Genomic DNA, 21,120 nt, shown 5'->3' on the forward strand with positions numbered 1-21,120 from the left:
CTGTGCTTGGCTCCCATTTTTGTAGGTCTAGAAGCCCTATTTTTCTTTAAGTTTTTTAGAACTTATATGTATCCATGCCCCAGAGAGTGGGTGCCATTTGGTAAACAGGGACTGTATATTTGTTTTCTGGCTGCATACACCCTAATAACCACACTGTAACTATATTAATTACAGTAATTGTATCACAGTTTGGCCCATTAACTCAGGATTCTTTTTTCTGTTTCTTTTCTTTTCTTTTCTTTTTATTTTCCTTTTGAGACAGGGTTTCTCTGTAGTTTTAGAGCATGTCCTGGAACTCACTCTTGCAGACCAGGCTGGCCTCAAGCACACAGAGATCCACCTGCCTCTTATTTCTGAGTGCTGAGATTAAAGGCATGTACCACCACTGCCCGGCTATCTCAAGATTCTTATTAGCTAACTTTTACATCTTAAATTAACCCATTTGTATTAATCTGTGTATCATTATGAGACTGTAATCTGCCAGTAAGTTTGTGGCATCCTCTCCTTCTGCAGCTACATGGTGTCTCCCTGACTCTACCCTCTCTCTCTCTGTCTCTCTCTCTCTCTCTCCCTCTCCCTCTCCCTTTCCCTCTCCCTCTCTCCGTGTGTGTGTGTGTGTGTGTGTGTGTGTGTGTGTGTGTATGTGTGTGTCTGTAGCTCTTCAACCCTGGCTATACTTGCCCTGCCATGGGCCAGAGTAGCTTTATTCATTACCCAATAAAACCAACACATATACAGAAGAATATCCCACATCACTACTATGTGGGTATTAGGATAAATATTTTTAACACAGTTAAGAAATTTACTAGTGTGTCAACGTGCACTTAGGGTGCTGTTCTCTTAGAACTATTTCCTCACTAAAGTAGGAAGCTAGGGTTCCACTAGCATGCATGTGTTCCCTTTGTTGAGCAATCCTTACACTCAACAAGTGGTTTTACTAACGAGATATGAACCAAAATTGCACCACTGTATATCTCCAAATGCATTTAAGTATATATAAATATAATTGTTAGTTTTTAAGTATAATCCTCTAGAGTTAATTAAAGTTAATTTTGACATAAGCAATGTCAATTTATGGTTAGAAAATCACATGGAACTCTATTATGAAGGGAAATAGATGAGCTTCTTTGGCAGTTGCAATAAAGGGAAGGTAAACTATTTTAATAGTGTTAGCAATACAATATTAATACACTGGAGATAATCTAGTAATCATGAAAATGTTATCAGTTTGATAATTCTAAAATAATGATGATTTATTTCTGGACTTGCCTCAACATTTCAAGACGTAACATTGTTGACAATTCTGTAGCACAGCATCTTTACAGCTTAGTCAAATGCATTATTCAATCTTTCTGCTTTATTCCATACAGGCCATGACTGGGTTATGTTCTATCTTCATGACTTAGTATCTCATTTGTACATGTATCATTCCCCCTTCCTTAATTCATAGATCATGTTGCTATTTGACTCCCTAATGGAATGGACATAGATCATCTTGACTGGGAACCTAATCTTGCTAGCTGTGCTTCATCTCTTTTAAAAAATTTGAACTCAGTAATGAGTGTACAGCTATACTTAGTTCATAAAAATCTTTGAGAATATTTGAAAAGGAAGTTCTTGGTAGAGCTTTGAAAAGGTAGCATTATGTCCCCAATTCTCCTATTTATTCTAATTCAAATTGTGCTTTCTTGTTTAAGGGAAAAACTAGTTATGAATGCCTTAAATAAAATCTTATGAACTCAGGTATGAAGAGACTTGTAAACCTCATGTTGTTGTCAAACAGTAGACATGAAGCATTAGAGTCAACTTGTCAATGTTCTTACCATGTTTAGTATATAAGCTTTCCTTTTATAAATGAGTCTTATTATGTCCATATAAAATGAAACATAAATTCTTCAAACACATGTTTTAATTTGAGAAAATAAACAACAAACAAAATCAGCTTCTCTTAATATTTTCTATAGTCTTACAGTTCAACATTGTACATACACCACACAAACACACACATACACACACACACACAGGTATATAATCTTAGAAGTGCAATTTTAAGAAACAGGAATTATGTATGAATAATGAAGTTTAGATATCTATACCACAGTCTCCAAAATGCCATTTATTCTGAAAAGTCACTGCTGTACCTTCTAGAATCTGTGCTATCAACAATTGTACAATACTGTATATTCTATTGTAGCTTAGATATGGCAGGAGAGAATTTGTTAGATAACAGTATCAAATCATTCTTAGGAGAATCACAATCAGCAATCAATATATACACATAAAAACCTGACAGCCACGTTGAGTAATATGATTCATGGTGGAACAGATACTTTAAAGACAACAATGGGATTTGCTCTCCTGCTCCTGCTGAAGCACCCACATGTCACAGGTGAGGTTGTGTGTGGTAAATCAAAGCATTCTGGGAAGATGCTGGCAAGATGCTGCCAGTACCTTGTGTGCTGTTATTCAAAAATCTCAGTATTTAACTTGCAGTTCCACTGGCTGCAAAGGGGAGCATAACTGAGAAAAATGAAGAAACTGTAGCTGAAGAAATGTCCATCAAAGACTGTCCTTCATCTGAGCTCCCTGGCAGGCAGTCTGTGCTAGGCACCTAACGTATATATGGAGCTGTGGCTGAATATTGACTTTTTCACCAAATTCAGGCTTCTGAAAAGATGAATTCTTATAGTTACTTTCTTTATTCTGATAAATTTAGTTATGTGGTAAAAAAATATAACTCACCTCACAAAAGTTAATAAGTAATCAGAGTATTTTATGATTTTTCCTGTAAAATTTTACATTCTGTGAAGAAATCAAGACTGTTTGGACATTTAGAAATACATTTTCAACGATGTTGAAATTATGATTTCAAATCAGTATTTGGAAGTTTTACCAGAGTTCATAAAAGTTCTGCTGAACAATATTTTCTTTCATTCATAACATATGTTTTCCTGTCTGGTGGTGCTGGCACATGCCTTTAAGTAATTGTAACTGACAAAAGGAAAAATGCCAGACATGCATTAATGAAAATATGAATCAAAATAAAACCTAACTCCAATATTTGTTATAGGGAATGTTATTTATGTACCTGCAATTCTTTCTACAATGAGTATCCATATTACTAAGTATGATAATCTAAGATATAGAGAAGTGAAAGGATGCATGTGTACATGTGTACTGACATGTGTGTGATATGTTTGTGTTCATTATTAGTAGATGTGCATTTATAAATAGGATGTGGGTTTAATTGATGTTTTCTTTTTCCATACCAATAACTCAATATTATTTATACTTGAGTATATAAAAAAACAGTTGTTGTTAAAATACAAATGTATTTCTTAGTAGTGTTTTGTGTTGAACCTGCCCACTGATGGTTAATAAGAAGATAACTGGAGGAAAACTGTACAAAGACCCACACATACCCTGCTGCTTTTCTCTATTTCAACATTTGTCATTGCTCCTAACCAGCTAAAGTCCAGGAAGAGATTGACTGCGTGATTGGCAGACAACGCAGTCCCTGCTTGCAGGACAGGAAGCAAATGCCCTACACAGATGCCGTGATTCATGAGATTCAGAGATTCATTGATATCGCCCCCAACAACCTACCCCATGAAGTGACCTGTGATGTTAAATTCAGGAACTACCTCATCCCCAAGGTAAGCTTGTTTTTTCCTTACTCTACTTCTGTGCTAATGATGCTCCGAGGTTCACAGTGTGGTTCCAGTCCTCTGAGTCACACTGTTTTATTGGGTTCCTTATGCTGCTTCATAATAAAGAAGGCAGTCCTACAGCAGGCAGGGACACAGTAGTGAAAATTCTACTTTTTCTCTGCCTTTTGTAGAAAGAAACGGCAGGGCTGTGTCCCGCCACCCAGCTAGCTTTACCCAAAATAATTACACGGAAACTGTATTCTTTTAAACACTGCCTGGCCCATAGTTTCAGCCTCTATTGGTTAAATGAAAGAAACATAGACAGATAACTCTCCTCCATCAGCCTTTCATATTTTGCTTGGACGAAGATTGGGATTTTAAATTTCCACATGTATTTTCCAATTTTCTTTCAAATTCACCCAAGAAAATTTTGTGGTTTTTCTCATGAAGAAAAAATTAATGAAAATGTTGAAGGAGATTATATCCTGCATTATTCAAACAGTAGAAAAAATATATTATATTTTACCTGTGCTTTGATTTTTCTCCATAATGATTTGTTTTCACTGCTGAGTTTGGAGATATTTTCTTTGAGTTCCAATGAATAGTAAATATTCTTGATATTGTATTTTTAGATAAGGTTGTAAAAATTGATATAATGCTTATAATGATCTTTCTTTACAACACTCATATATTTTCCTAGTTGAACAAATGCTTTATCTGAAAATGTATGTAGAAGGTAAATTATACTTAATTTTTCCACATATTTTATGTATACTTTTATTTTTAATCCTTTTTTATTCACTATTGCTTATGTTATTATTGAACTAATTGATGAATTTCAGATTGCATGAAATAAAACTGGGTTTCAATTTCTAACCTCACTGAAATACAGTGTTTTTAAAATTTTATCAGTACACTTAGAATGTGTGAGCAATTAGAGACTAGAAGGGAGTAGGGAAACTCAAAATGTAAATTATGCTTTCAATTCATGATTCATTTAGAGCACAGATGAAGTTGACATAAATATGTGATAAAGTTGAGTGAGTTAATAGGTACGACTGATCTAAGGGAACATTTCATTTCTGATTAATGTAACTGTAATATCCAGCTGTCAAACCAATGTCTTTGGATAATTAAGGAAGTATTTTTATCTAATTAAGTTGTGGCAAAAGGATATTCCTGAGATATGAATTGTGGCTTGTAGTACTGAGGTCTAGCACAATCTAACAACACTCAGTTTATGACTCTCTATATAACTAAAGAGTAAATAGACTAAAAAGTGAAGCAGCGATGACTGATTACCAAAACAAGTGGTGGTGAAGAATTCAAGATAAAACCAGACACACTAAACCTGATACAAGAGGAAATACGTATTTGCCTTGACTATACTGGCACAAGAGACAATTTTCTAAACAGGACACTGATAGCTCAGTCACTAAGATTAACAATTAATAAATGGGACCTCATGAAACTGAAAAACTTCTCTAAGGCAAAGGACACCCTCAATAGGAGAAAACAGAAGCTTCCAGAATGGAAATAGATTTTCACTTATTCCACATCTAACAGATAGCCAAAATCCAAGATATATAAAGAATTCAAAAAGCTATAAATAAGAAATAAAAAAAGTTCACTTAAGTATAGGATACACGAGTAAATATAGAATTCTCAGTGGAGGATCACTGAGTGACTGAGCAAACCATAAATTTTCAAGATCCCTGCCCATCAGGGAAATGTAAACCAAAAGGATTTTGAGATTTCATCTTATACCTGTCAGAATGTCAGATCAATAGCACAAGAGACAACTCATGTTGGCAAGAATGTGGAGCAATAGGGACGCTTCTACATTGTTATTGGGAGTACAAACTTTTAAATACACTACAGAAATTAATATGCATGTTGTTGTGAATATTGTTAATCAGTCTACCTCAAGAACCAAATTTTCCACTTGATGGGCAAATATTCAAAGATGATAGATCCTACCAAAACTACACTTGCACAAATATGTTCATAGAAGTTTTGTTTATATGATCCATTAACAGGAAAAAAATATAAGTTGTCCTTAATTTAAGAATCCATAGAAAAAGTGTGATTTGTTTACCCAGTAGAGTATTATAAGTTACTATAAATATTATATCATAAAATTTTCAAACAAAAGGATGCAACTAAAAAAATCATCCCAAGTAAGGTAACCCAGGCTCAGAGAAGACAAACATGGTATTTGCTCACTTATAAATTGATAGTAGCTATTAGTTAACAGATAACTGTTAATCCACAGACCCAGAGAGGCAAATAACAAGAAGGGCTCAAGGGGCAATACATGAATCAACCTGGGAAGAAAAGTAGAATAGATTTGGTGGGTTCTGAAGGCTATTGGGAATGGGAAAAGGAGGGATCATGTGTGTGGGGTAATGGAAGAAGAGTTCGAGGGACAAGATGGCTAAAATTTGGTGGCATTTGTGGTTCATGGTGGAAACCTAGTTCAGGGGAAAATCCCTGGAATCTGTAAGTGTGTTTTTAGGACTCTTATTAACAGGGGCTATGGAGCCTAAACCATCCACCTTCTGTTAGCAGGCAAAGCTTCCAGTGAGGGGCTGGAATACAAACTCAGCCACAAAGCCTTTGACCAACAATTTGTCCTGCCTACAAGATGTTATGGGGTAATGATAGCTTTGAAGTTGTGGGAGTGGCCAACCGATGACAAGTCTAATTGAGTCCCATGCCAGGAGAGGAGACCCAAGTCAAATGCTGCCTGAATGGATGCACAGGAAACAATTAAATGACCCAGAGACCTAGGGTAGAATGAAAATGAACTGGCAAAAAAATAATAATGCTTTTTAAAGATAATCTACTGTATAGGTCAGTTGTCATCTAGGAGACTTCCTCTGGCAGTTGATGTGAACAGATACAAACTCACAGCGAAACCTTAGGCAGAGTTTTGGAATTCTTGTGGAAGAGGAGGAGGGAGGATGGTAGGAGTTGGAGGAGGGAGGATGGTAGGAGTCCAAGGAGTCACGGAGGCCAGGAGAATACAGCCCACAGAATTAGCTCAGGAGGGCTGACAGGAGCTCACAGAGACTGAAGCAGCCATCATGGAGCCTGTATGGATCGGCACTGTGTCCTCTGAAAGTATGCTTTGGTTGTTTATCTTGGATTTCTAAAGAAACACCAAACACTGGTGCTGCAGGTATCTTTGGCAGTTTTTCTTGTTCTTGGTACCCTTTTCCTCCCATTATGTTTTATCGCCCTGCCTTGATATGGATATATTTGCATAGCTGTATTGCATATTATTATCCCTTCTCAGTTGACATTTCTGTGAGGCCCGCCTTTTCTGAAGGGGAACAGAGTGGCAGTGGATCTGAAAGAGGGGGTTGATTGTGGGACTGGGGGGATTGGAAGGAGATGAGGATACAAAATATGAAAGAATAAATTAAAAAGAATTACATTGTTTCCTTTTATGTTCTATTAGTTCTGGTCCCTTTTAAAGCAGCATCTCTCCTGCTTACATATGTGTGTTTATATACATAGACAGTATATGTGAGAACAGACCATTCCTTCGCTGACTTGTAGGAATGCATCTATATCTGAATTCTGTCCATGAGAGAAACCAAGTGCTGTTTGTGTGTTTAGACTCTGTTTGTGTTCCATCATGAATGAGTTCCTATGCTATTTACATACAGTACAGCTCTCCACATGATATCATGACCCATGTACTTATATAAAGCAACTGATAAACTAGAGCAGCAGGTGTTGAAACACCCATGTCCAAGTGTGCAGGGAAAGGGAACAGACTCAGAAGGATTACTACCAAAACCTAAGTGCTGACTTCAAATTCAGTAGAGGCACATTAGCCACATCACTGTGGCTTGACTCAGTCTCTTCCCTGTTCCCTGCATGTTCTGTCTGTTGAAATGTCCCTGATCTTCTTTGTACCTACTTTATGGAGAAAAGATGAAAATTGTTTCCCTTATGTCTCTTAGAACCATGATATTTTTGTAACTTGATGTCTTTGTGTGATTGTTTGCAGGGAACGACCATATTAACATCATTATCATCAGTGTTGTATGACAGCAACGAATTCCCCAATCCAGAGACCTTTGATCCTGGTCATTTTCTGGATGCAAAAGGAAACTTTAAGAAAAGTGACTACTTTATGCCTTTCTCAGCAGGTAATGTAACCTCATTTTCATGACTTTGGTGACACAAAAAGCTGTGAGAAATTTTGCAGTGACACCTAAGGGACTCATAGAATTGTATTTTGTGTGTGATTAGAACCTATGCACTGTCATTGACACTCTTCCCTGCTGGAATCAAATTTGGAGGTTACACTTCACACACAATAAAGAATGCTAGTGGTTATACCATTTGTAGGCTTCTATTACATGTACATCTCAGGGATGCAAAAGTCATCATCATAGAGAATAAATGTCACTTAGCCTTTGAACAATCACCATTAAATAAAGACTGCCATAATTTTACTTTTTTGTTGTTTCATACTTCTCCCGGCTCAGCTAAGTAGTAACACATTTAAAAAAAATACAGAAAAGCTCCGGTGGCATGAAGCCCACTCAGGGAAGCAGATGAAAAAGAGGTTGATGTGTTCGGTCTTGTGGTTAGAGAGAATCACCCATCCCTGACCAAGACAGTTGCTAGCGAGAAATATGCAAGAGTTTTCTCTCTAAGACTTCAAATATAAAACACAAATATGAATCAACATTGTAATTTACGACATTCTATCTGACACAAAGGACATAAATGAAAGACAAAACCAAAAATTATTATCATTTTACAATCTCATTCTTAGTGAGTTTTATATATGCATACAATGACACACCTATATTTCAACCAATCGTCAAGTGCCTTTAACTCTTGCACTGCACGATTCTCCTTACTACAACTTCATACACGCTCTTTTTTTATACATTGCTTTTATTCCTCTTCCTTTTTCCACCCCTTTTCTCATTCTTTTTTAATTCATTAGATTTTAAAAAATAAAAAAAAAATACCAATTCAAGTTCCCACTCTCTCCCCTCCTCCATTCCCCTCACAAACCCTATCACCTCACCCCCAACCAAACTTCAGAAAGGGCAAGGCACATTGCCTTGTGGAAGGTCAAAGGCCCTCCTTACTATATTTAGCCTGAGCAATGTATACATCCAAAGAGAATAGGATCCCAAAAAGCCAGTACATGTAGTAGGGATAAATCTTGGTGCCACTGCCAGTAACCCCTCAGTCTGCCCCAGCCATGCAACATGTTCTTAAAGCACTGATTGCACTATGTCCTGCTGGTGTGCTTCAAGTTTACTGAAATACTCTGAAGCATGAATAACCCACAGGTGGCCGAATTCATGATTGAATACTGGATCAACTCTTTGAGTAGCCTCTAGTTGCCCGTATCTCTTCATTAGAGGGTAGACTTTTTTAGCATATTCCCAGTCCTGGCTGGGATTTTGGCTAATGTTAGACATTTTTGCAAAAGTGATAAAGGGCTGGGTAAATGAATCAGCAATTAAAAGAACTTGCTTCCTTTGCCATAAACCTGAATCAAATGCCAAGCACTAACCCTGGAAAGCTCAGAACCACCTGTATTCCCTACTCTAGGAGACCTGGAGCCATCCTCTGAACTTCCTAAACAAGTAACTTTGACATATTCGTTCTCCTACACATTCAAACATGTTTAATTGTTTATAAGAAAAGAGTGAATAATGTGTGTGTGTGTGTGTGTGTGTGTGTGTGTGTGTGCACGCGCGCGCGCATATATATATATATATATATATATATGTGATGTTTCCTAGGTCTAGGTGTAAGAAATTTCCAGGTCACCATGATATTATGGAATCATGTAGTTGTGGAAGCAGTCTCTATTGGAATCTTTGGGATCCCTGCTACTCCACCAAGAAGGTTGCTGGTCACAAATATTGCATCTTCACACATACAGAGCATGTTCTGATATATAGCTTGACATGGATGATCCTTCATGGATCAAGTGATTTTGAAAACAAACTCATAACATGATCCCTTCAATCTCTTTCTTTTTGTGCCAATAACATGCTAATTTTTATTGCTATAGCTCTATAGTATAATTTTTTAATTAGAGATAGTGATTCTTGTTGCCATTCTTTTATCATTCAGTATACTTTTAGTTATTCTGGCTCTTTTGTGATTCTATGTAAAGCTAAAAATCCTCCTCTCAATTTTCATAAACAATTGTGTTGGCATTTTTATGAGGATGGCATTGAATCTGTAGATTGTTTTGATATGGTGCTCAATTTTATTGTATTAATCATGCTGACCCTTAAGCAAAGGAGAACTTTCCATCTTCTGATATCTTTGTCTATTTCTCCAATGTCTTGAAGTTTTTAGCTTACAAATCTTTCACTTATTTTGTTAGAAATATCCTAAAATTGTTTGTTTGTTTGCTTACTTGTATGTTTTTTGGCTTGGTTAGTTTGGGGTTTTTTATGTTTGTTGTTCTTGTTCTCATGGTTTTAGAATATTGAGAAAAGCATTTTTTCATTAATTTTTCTCTAAGTACAATTCTCAGTTGTACATCGAAAACTGGCTGATTTTTCTGTGTTAATTTTTTATCCTGTCACTTTGCTGAAAGAGCCTTTCAGCTGTTGTTGGTCCTGGTGTAGATTTTAGGGTTTTATAGATATAATCATATCATCTACATGTAAGGACTATTTTTAATTCTTTCTTTCCTATTTACATTCCATTGTTTTCTTTCCATTGTCTTAAAACTTTAACTAATACTTCAAATGTTATATTGAAAAGATATGGAGAAAATGGACATTCCTCTCTTGTTCTTGATTTTAGTAGAAATGCATTGAGATTTTCTGTTTAGGCTGACTTTGTCTATGAACTAACTCTAAGTCATCTATATTATGTTCACTTCAGTTCCTAATATCGCTAATCTCGTTCAGGACATTTCACAGGAAGGAATGTTCTCTTTGGGAAAAAGCCTTCACTAATGAAATGATCATTGTGCTATGTTTTAGTTTGTTTATATGGTTAATCAAATTTTTATATATGTATGTTGAATCATTCTTTCATCTCTGAAACAAAGCCTATTTTAACATTGTACATAATTTTTTGAGGTGTTCTTGTATTTGTTTTTTTTTTTGATTCAACTCCTTTATCATTTATTCTTTTGGCAAATATCAGATAACATGAGCAAAGCAACCTTGCTCATAACAGTTACACATTCTTTGTTTTATTTTTATAGTCTGTAAACATATTTAAGTGGGCAAAATTCTTGGCTGAAGACAAATTCCAGAATTTTGACATACACGTTTCCAATGCGGACTAAAGAAAGCTCGTGGGATTCCCATTAGACCACCAGCAGCAGCAGCAAATTTAATTCTCACATTGCTTTTACATTAGCATCTGCCATTCTTAAAAGACTTTTTTTATTTAAAGCTACAATGGTAGAAGGTGGCCATACACTTTATTCATAAATACATTGGCCATTTTAAAATAAAACATATACACAAAAACCAGAAATACATAATTAAGTACATTTAAATTCTTGTCAAAACAACAAAACAATGAGTTATTTTAGACTTTGTTGAAAAAGGAATTTGCTGTAACTAAGTTTCACAATATTTATTTTGCTTTGTTAATTCTCAATGCTGATATTTTAGCATGAAGATATTATTTCAAATAAACTCAAAGCATTCAATTTACAACTTTATTCTTTTGTAAATTTCAGAGGAAAAAAAACAGATCAGCAGTTACAAAGCAGGCAACCTTTAGAATACATTGTGCAGGAGGCAGAGGATGTCTTGTCTTCTGGAGTGAGCTCAGAGTACTCCTGACTCACCTGCTAACCAGCCTGCCAGTGTTGCCTGCTATTAACATCATAAGCCCATTATTTACTCATAGACAGTATTCACTGATCAAAAGCCCAAATATTATAAACGTGATGCTCAATCTTATTATAGTTCTAACTTGGAACAAAACAGATGAAACCAAAAAGTTTCATTTTCATAAATTTGTTTGTTGGTGCAAAAAATTGAGCCTTGAGCCTCATGCACGATAAGCAAGGGCTCTCCTGGAGCTATGTCCCCAAGCCATGGCACTGTGCTACAGAACAGCAGACACACGAGTGTGGGTACAACTCTCGCACAAAGAACTCTGTTAGAAGAGAGCTGGAATCCTAGTTACCTAAGTCAGTCCACAGAGAGCTGTTCTGGACTGGTTTTCAGCTCGGCTCCTCAACAGTGGCCTTCAACTTTACCTACACACACAATATAATAATTACATATTTGAGTGAAGGAAAGTGCCACAACCTGGAGCAAGAAAACCTACAGCCAAGGCTTTCTCTGATCCCTAGAAGGCGAGCACAGCAGAGATCTTGTTAGGACAAACTGGGGCAGGGACAACAGGAGAAGAATGTGACTGTGACCCTTCTGCACAGTGAGCAAGGAGAGGCCACTGGGTACTTCTCAGTGGGAAAGGGCTCTAGGAAAAGCAGAGCCACTGAGAAGGAGAAACTGTAAAAATTATCAGTTATGAAGAGAATGAAGGTATGAATAACTCCAGCCTCAAGCTGAAAAAACACAACGTAGAAGTCATTGTTTTTAAAGCTATACACATAGAAAAGGAAAATCTCTTATTTGTTAAAAAGAAGTCCCAGAATAGGCTCCAAAGCTACAGAGAAACCCTGTCTAAAAAAAAAAAAAAAAAAAAAAGATTGAAAATGGACACAGTGAACACCTATTTACAACTAATTTTCTCTAATCCCTTTGAACTCAGCTGATCCCTAAAAGTCGTTCCTCCTTAGCTGCAGAGATGTGCTAGGTAACAAGCTTCTCCTTGCTTATCTAGGATACCAAAATTACTATGATCACGCTCATTCACAAGCCTTAATAAACTTGCTGACATCACAATACAGCCCTACCATGACAGAGAAGGCATCTCCATACTTTAAGAAAAATTATATCAAATACTCACTTTGGAAATATGTTTGTAGGGTCAAAATTTAAAAAAAAATTATTCAAAATCAGAACGTCCTGAATAATTAAAACTCCCCAGTGAGAAGGTTAACACCTTGTTCTATGAATGATGTTCTCCAAGATTTACTTTAAGTTCTAGGAATGCCACTAAGAGGGCACTGGTTAAAGTCAATCCAACGGATTTCTAAAAAGCCTGTTGGCAAGCTTATTCATTCATAAAACTGACTTAGGGTAGCTGTGTTTTCAGAGGCATTTCAACAATCTAGCACTTGACAGGAATATGCAGACTGGCACACTCTATAAAACAGTGTTACATTTTGTAAACTAGTTGCAATTTTCAGTAGTCGAGTTCACCAACCGTGTGACAGAATTATAATGTTCTCCTAAGCCATATGCATGTCTCATGTATACTAGTACTAAAGGATTCCTCGAATATTCTTCACCAATTACAATAGGAGGAGCGTCTGCTTGTAGTATCTCGATTGGTGTTTGTAGAATGTGAGACAGAGCTCTTAACTCAAGCTGCCCGCCCCAGGCGGCTGTGTTCACAATGTCATCACAGTACTTTCCGAACTCCTCTGGAGTGTACACGCCCCCGGTACTGGGGTTTGTTAAAAAGGACAGGAAGTCTTCTGAATGGCTCTGCATGTACTCGGCAGTGCGCTTCCGGAGGGCAGCCACAGTCAGGGCACAGTCCTGCTCTCTCAGTTGATCCTCCAGCGCTCCGTACATGCAATGGCCGTCAGATGGAATATGCTTGATTTCCAGTTCTCTGGCAGCCAGTATCTGAGCGAGTTTTTCGCTCTCTATGTGCCTTGCTCCAGCTAGGTTCTCAATTTCAGCCTCAGCTATCCTTTCTTCCCGCTCCTTTTCCAGTGCAGCCTTTTTTTCCCGTCTCTTTTGTGCTTTTGAAATCCGAGGTGGCTGGTTCTCAAGTACCAAGTCTGAAGTGTTAACAGCGACAGAATCTATCTTACTCTCCGCCAAAGCCAGTTTCAACTGCTCAAGCTCTTCCCTGTGTCTCTGCTCCATTTCTCTCTCCAACTTAGCTACATCTTCAACGAGCTGCTTGCGCCTCTTTTTGTCGTTTTTGGGAACAGCGTTCTTCATTCCCTGAATCTTGGCTTGCAGCTCCTTCTTCTCCTTGCGATGCCTTCGCAGCAGCTGCTCCTCATCGTCCAGCTCCTCGGCCGACCTCCTCCATGACGACCGGGCGGCCGGGCACACTTGCAGCACCAGCCGCGTACGGCCGGTGTTCTTGTATTTGATGTGCCAGTATTTTATTGAGAATTTTTACATTTATGGTCATGAGGCAAATTGATAAATAATTCTATAATACTTTCTCTAGGTCACCCTTCCTCCTCCTTGTTTTGTTTTGTTTGTTTTTTGAGACAGGGTTTCTCTTTATAAAGGCACTGGTTCTCCTGGAACTTGCTCTGTAGACAAGGCTGGCCTTGAATGTATAAAAACATTGTTACCTCTGCCTACCGAGTGCTGAGCAAAAGCCCTCACCACCCCTCCCAGGCTGTAACTCCCTTTTTCAGTTAGCTCTTCATGTGGTTTCCATATCAGGGTAATCGTGACTTCATAAAAAATAATTAGGCAATTTTCCTTTTGTTTCTATTTTGCAAAATAGTTTGGAGTCAATTTTATTTACTATTCTTTGAAACTGATAAATTTCTTCACCGAGTCTATCTGACCCTGGGCTTGTTTTGGTTGATAACTTTTAATTACTATTTCTTTTCCACTATGAGTCATAAGATTATTTAAATTTCTTATCTTAAACCATATTTAACTGTTGTAAGTTGTATATATCAAAAATTTGTATCTGCCTTTTAGGTTTTCCAATTTAGTTGGATACATATTTTTGCACTGTGCCCTTATTGTTGTCTGACTTTCTTCAGTGTTTTTTTTCTGATACCATTTTCAAATCTACTTTTAGTAAATTAGGTTGGTTCTTTTCACCATTTAATATATTTGTTAAAGGTTTATCAACTGTATAGTTTTTCTCAACGAGTCAACTCTAACTTTCACAGATTCTTTGTATTGTTATTTTTTATATTTACTCATTTTAGCCTTCAGTTTGATTATTTCCATCATTACTTCCTGGATATTATTTTTTTCATTTTCTTCTAGAGCTTTCAGGTGTGCCATTTAGTTAATGTGCATTCTCTCTGTATCTCTTTCTCTTTCCCAACCTTTCTTTTTCTCCCTTGTTTTTCTTTTGTTGGACAATTAGGTCTATGACTTAACCTCGTAGGAGGGACTTCATCGTGGGTCTTAGTTTTCAGTGTTCACTTTTATTCAACTTTAAAACCGTTTTATTTCTCCTTTGACCCATTTTTCATTCCGTAGAGATTTGTTCAGTTTCCATGAGTTTTTAAACTTTCAATCATTTCTTTAGGTGGTGGTATTTATCTTTAGTCCATGACAATCAGATGGTTTGCAAGGTCTGCTTTTAACTTTCTTGCATCTGTTGAGAAATGCTTTGTGTCCATGTATGTATTCAGTTTTAGAGAAAGGTTCACGAACTGCTCAGAATAAGGTGGATTATCAATGATTATGTGAAATGATCAGAAAATATCTGCTATGCTAATTTGATTTATGTTGCTATATAATTACATAGCTCATGCATTCCTCTGGTTTGTTTTTCTTTCTGGATAACCTGTCTTCAACAATATACTTCTTAAGATCGTATGTTATTTGGGAAAAACATGTACTCCAGTGCCAGCATCAAGCCCCAAGTTCAGAGCCACTTATTGACTAGCTAATGATTACGCACAAGTAGCACCAAATAACACAAGCCATCTTTATTTACACATTATCAGAGGTTGTTCTACCAGGATTCCATGAATAATTTTATTAATGGTTTCTATTATTGACTTCTAAGAATCACATCATAGTCATCATAAAAACCTCTTTTATCCCTGTATCTACTGCCCAAACACATTCCCTCATCCCTTATACAACCTCAGTCTAGGCATAGAGTCTGGCACTTTTGCAAGTTTAACTAATTATTTAGCCAAGCACATACTGTTCTTGCAGCAAATATGCAGCTAGTCACAGTTTAAAAGTTAAAGGTTATAGACATGGGTACATTGCTCTAAGGACAGCAATATTTGAACCTGGGCAATTCTTTTGTGTCTGTAGGAAATGCTTTTATATATTTTCCTGGCCTTCAAGACGGTTCTATTGCTCTCATTCGCTCTATAAAAGACAAACTTTGTCAACACACTCTTCTCCCATTCCACTGTACCTTTCTTCTTCCACCAACTAATTGCTCCTGGGTGTGGTAAAAAATGATTTATCCATACCAGACTTTGCATTATATTTTGTCCTCTTGTAGTATACCGTATCCTACCATTAATGCTTGCTATCTAGGGAACTTATTCTCAACTGTTGGTACTGTGTAATTCCCTTTTTTATGTATTGATTACATCAATCTCCTTCCCAGAACTGTGAGGTATGGTTAATGTTCCAGGTGTTGTTTCCTCACATGAACCCATTCTTTCCAGCCATTACCGTTCTGAGTTCCTTTCTTCACAGTGTATTACTGTAGTGAGGAGCTGTGGACCGGCTTCCCGTCACCCTGCCCCTGGCCGCCTGCTAGCTTATGCCCCGAAATAACAACACACCAATTGTATTCTTTTAAACACTGCCTGACCCATTAGTTTCAGCCTTTTACTCATATCTTGACTAACCCATATCTAACAATCTGTGTAACACCACGAGTGGTGTCTTACCGGGAAAGATTTAGCATGTCTGACCTGGTGGCTGGCTCCATCGTGTCTGGCTCCCTGAGGAGAGGCATGGCAGTCTGCCCCAGAGAGGCGAGGCATGGCGATTTATCTCACTTAGGAGAGGCGTGGCATCTGACTGAGCCATCTACCTCACTTCCTTCTTCCTGTTCAGTCTACTCCACCCAACTAAGGGCTGGCCAATGCAGTTTCTTTATTAAAACAGAAAACCATTCCACATCATATTACTATCTACCTTTTCCTGAAAATAAATAAGAAAGCATATCTAGTTAATTTTTACTGCCTCTACTGAGTCAGCAAAGTTTCCAGAATAAGGCATTGCAGTTGAGAAGTGTTAACCCCCTGCTGAATCTTAGGGGAAACCATTTGAAAAAGAATGGAGTTTCTAGAGAAATATTATAGCTGTGGCACGTGTGACTGCCAAAGTGAAATTAAAAATCACCAAAAGATTCACCAATATAATGAAAGAGAGAAGTGCACACAAGCCTAGCAAATATGTCACTATCCTTCTATGTGTCAAGGTCCACTGTTTCCTGACAAGTGACAAACCATCTCCACTGTACTTCCCTTGCAGAGACACATAGAACTTGTTTTTAATATGCTGATCTGAGACTGGATTACACAGCTCCTGACTCGCCACCTTTATTTATTTGCTTAAGCAATTGTCCTCTAACCCACCCATACAACTAACCACACATCCAATAACTCAGCACTTACCTTATTCTCTTGTGCTAGTTACAAACATACTGCATCCTACACTCACTCACATACAAGGCATAGTTACCTTTTTTTGACTTTTTTCCCCCCACAGGAAAACGAGTGTGTTTAGGAGAAGGTCTGGCCCGCATGGAGCTGTTTCTGTTCCTGACCACCATTTTACAGAACTTCAAGCTGAAATCTCTGGTTCCCCCGAATGATATCAATGCTGCCCCAGTGTACAATGGATTTGCTGTATTACCTCCTCCTTTCAAGCTCTGCTTCATTCCCATCTAATGAAGATCAGATGCCTGGTTCCTGCTGTGTTCTTCTCTGAAATCACCCTCAAAGCTTGTATTTAACACTTTCCCAGAAGGCATACAGTGTCCTTCCACATTCTCACAGCTTCTGTTCTCTAATTTCCCACGGACATCATCAGTTCTCCATTTTACAGTCTCTGAAGTCATCGTCAAAGACATTTGCCATTCTCCATAGCACTGTTACTATCCCTTGAACTCACATGTAGCTAAACCTGTTGTTAACATGGCTCCCACATAAAATGTATAGTGTCCAACTATATAATAATTCACAGTCATGTTTGTGTCTCCTGTATGTCCTTGAAAATAACATATTAAATTTGTATTTCTGATTTCAACAGACTTTCCATCAGTTTTCATAAGAGATGAAAGAAAAAGGAGTTCCCAAAGGTCCTGCTAGACTGTATAACAAGAAACTTTCAGAATGTAAAGTGGGAATACTATTGAGACAGCTCAGACAGCAATGTTCTTTTCATACAGGGCTCAAGTACATACATTTATATTCAAAACAAAACCTAAAGGTCAGACCTGGTGGTGATTACTATTTATACCACAGTGGGAGACTGAGTCAAAAGCATCCCTCGATCGAGCCAAAACATCCAGTATCATTGCCAAGCACTGAGTCACACTGGGATACCCTGTAACAACACCAAAGACTGAATTCAGACCTCCACATGATCATGCAGGTGCACACACATACACACACAACACACAAAGAGGCAAATACTCACTCTTGTATAAGCAGTCTGTTATCATGTACACACATAGGCCTATACTCTTCCCCAGAACACATATGCAAAAGAAATTATTGAAGAGGATGGTGTGAGAAAGCTCTTTGCCTGTGGATCCCCTACAGTTACTGGAAGCACTTGCACAGCACACTGGTGATGCTGAATATAATAATGATAATATTCTAGGCCTATAGCCTAAGTTATATGCCCCAACGTTACAGAGAAACATTGGCTGTCTGTCCAGGCGGCCTGCACTTTGTTATTTCTTACTTTTTTATTGGATGTCACTTGCTTGGACTTTCTGCCTATTCAGGTAATATTATTTTCCTTCTCAGGGCTTTGTTGGGGTTGAAGACTAGATAGTTATAGTTACAAACCTCTTGTACCTTAGCTAAAGGCATATTAGGTACAAACTTGGACTCTTCAGAATAGGACAGCCATTGGAGTATTACCTATGGGGTGAATATTTAGAATGTGTTTCTTGCTTGATGATGTTCTTGTTCATCGTAGTTTCACTTTTGCTCATTTTGTTCTTTCATTTGGATAATACTTGATAATTCTTGCTGCATATAATTTATGTTGACTTAGAACCCTCTTAATTAGCAAAAAAAGGAGAAATGTAATGGAGCTTGATCTGTTTGGCCAATGTCTTTTGGGATGATTTGCCATGGACATGGTTCTTATTTTACTTTTTGTTCGTGGTGATATTATTGTCTTTGCTTTTCTTTTATTTGGGATTTACTACTGTGAGATCATCTACTTTCTGTGATTTTGTGAATGTAGCTGACTTCCTTGGGTTGAAATTTTACTTCTAGTACTTTCCATTGGTATAAATTTGTAGCTATGTATCATGTAAATCTGTTCCTTTCTTTTCTCCATCTATGGTAAATTAAAATTTTCCTGTATAATCTAGCTGGCATCCATGGCCTCTTAATGTTTGCATAAGGCTCGACCGGGACCTTCTGGCTTACATTGTTTCCAGTTTTCCCATTCTAATCTCCTTCACTGTCCTTGCTTTATCCCAGCTCCCAGCCCTACCAGGTACTCCCTGATATTCCAAGGGCCTTGCTCCACAGGGCAACAAGTAGACTGAAAGGAGACTTATACCATTATTTCTGCTCCTGGGGTAAAATATCTCAGACTCAGACCCAGCTGTGTAGCAAGAAAATTCCTGATGTTTCCCTTTCCTTCATAATCCCACCCCCAGTGAATCACAAAGATTTTCTTTCTCAACCTTCTTTCACTAAGTTCATCCCATCGTCCTAGCCTCCAACCACTAGTAGACATTCATTGAGAATACTCCAGCTGAGCAGGACAGGGAAACAACACCAAGTCAAGAAGATTTCCTGTGAATGTTCCAGCTGATCAAATAACAAAATCAACTATGTATAACCAATACAGTCTACAGTCTCTGAAAATACAGAGAGAAAATATTAATCAAGTATTTAAACACCTACCCCCAAAAGACAAATCCAGAAACTAGTATCTAAACCTATAATCACCCCCAAATGTTCTTAGCTTAAGAACACAATATCAGACAGAACAAGGTGACTGCTCTAGAACCCAGTTATAGAGCCACAGCAGGTCCTGACTATTCCAACATAACTGTAACACAAGAAGAATACCATAAAACAACTAGAAGATAATGTTAGTTATTTAAAGTAAGAAATTAATAAGTTCCTTACAGGAATCCAGGAAAACAAACATGGTGAGGAATGAATAAATCCAGAAAACACAAATAAATAATTGGAGGAAAAGAATAATAAATCCCTTAACAAAATGAAAAAAGCATAAACATACAGAGGAAGGAAATGCATAAAACAGTTCACAACTTGAAAATGAAAATAGAATCAATAATGAAAACAAAACAGAGGAAATTCTAAAAAAAGAAAAAAAATAGAGGTTGAACAGGAACTACAGAGGTAATCTTCACTAACAGAATACAAGAGAATGGAAAGAGATCCTCAGGCATTGAAGATATATTAGAAGATATGGAACTGTCAAAGAAAACTTTGTATCTAAAAACTTCCTAAAACAAATGATCTAGGAAAATATGATTACTGTGAAAAAACCAAACCTAAGAATAATAAGTATAGAGGAGGGAGAAGAAACTTACCTCAAAAGCCTAGAAAATGTTTCCAACAAAATTATATAAGAATATTTTCCTAACCCAAAGAAAGAGATATTTACAAGGTACAAAGTCATATAGAACAACAAATAGATTCTAACAGAAAAGAAAATCCCTTTACCACATAATAAAAATAAATAATAATAATAATAATAGTAATAAACCTCAAAACTATAGAACCAAGAAAGAATATTAAAATATGGAATAGAAAAGGCACAAAAACTACATAAAGACAGTTCTAGTAGAATAACAATGGATTCTCACTGGAGTCTCTTAAAACAGAACAAGCCTGGCATGATATGTTACAGACACTCAAGAGTCCAAAAATGCCAGACCTGACTACTATACTCAGAAAAATTATCAATCACAATATATGGAGAAAGTAAGATATGCTATGGTAAAGGCAAATTAAAATCATCTGTCTCCAAATACAGACATACATAAAGGTGCCAGAAAAAAACATCAATGTAAGCAGGTTATATGCAAAACCTGGAAACAACCTACATGCCCCTAAATCAAAGAATGGATAAAGAAAATGTGGCACATTTACACAATGGAGTACTACTCAGTGGTAAAAACCAATGACATCTTGAAATTTACAAGAAAATGGATAGAACTAGAGAAAATTTTCCTCAGTGAGGTAACTCAGACCCAGAAAGATGAACATGGTATGTACTCACTCATAAGTGGATATTAGATGTAAAGCAAAAGATGACAAGCCTATAGTTCAGCACACCAAAGAAGCTAGGTATCAGGGAGAACCCTAAGAGAAAACACATAGATCACTCTGTGAAGGGAAAATAGAAACGATCTCCTGAGAAAAATTGGGAGCATTGGGTGGTGCGGGGAGAAGGGAGGGCAGAAGGGAAAAAGGAGGGGAGAA

At 37.2% G+C, this 21,120-nt stretch overlaps 2 protein-coding genes across 3 annotated transcripts in view; one reads left to right on the top strand and one right to left on the bottom strand.

Moving 5' to 3' along the window:
* Window positions 1–21,120, top strand: part of LOC119808461 (cytochrome P450 2C26-like) — a 37,019-nt gene that overhangs the window by 14,798 nt on the left and 1,101 nt on the right. The window contains exons 6-9 of one of the 2 annotated variants that reach the window (XM_038321001.1): window positions 2,248–2,389; window positions 3,469–3,656; window positions 7,675–7,816; window positions 17,177–17,716. In XM_038321001.1, coding sequence (XP_038176929.1) covers window positions 2,248–2,389; window positions 3,469–3,656; window positions 7,675–7,816; window positions 17,177–17,358 — 654 coding nt within the window. In that variant the 3' untranslated portion in view covers window positions 17,359–17,716. Of the gene's footprint in view, window positions 1–2,247; window positions 2,390–3,468; window positions 3,657–7,674; window positions 7,817–17,176; window positions 17,717–21,120 lie in introns of those variants that run through there. The other variant, XM_038321009.1, reaches the window with a different exon arrangement.
* LOC119819766 (deubiquitinase OTUD6B-like) lies at window positions 11,469–13,916 on the bottom strand. Its single transcript, XM_038338083.1, is given in 2 exon segments — window positions 11,469–13,799; window positions 13,801–13,916. Coding segments are annotated over 2 exon segments (984 nt in total). The 3' UTR covers window positions 11,469–12,931.

Source organism: Arvicola amphibius, chromosome 1 (genome assembly GCF_903992535.2).
Source record: "Arvicola amphibius chromosome 1, mArvAmp1.2, whole genome shotgun sequence".
NCBI classification, from domain to species: Eukaryota; Metazoa; Chordata; class Mammalia; order Rodentia; family Cricetidae; genus Arvicola; species Arvicola amphibius.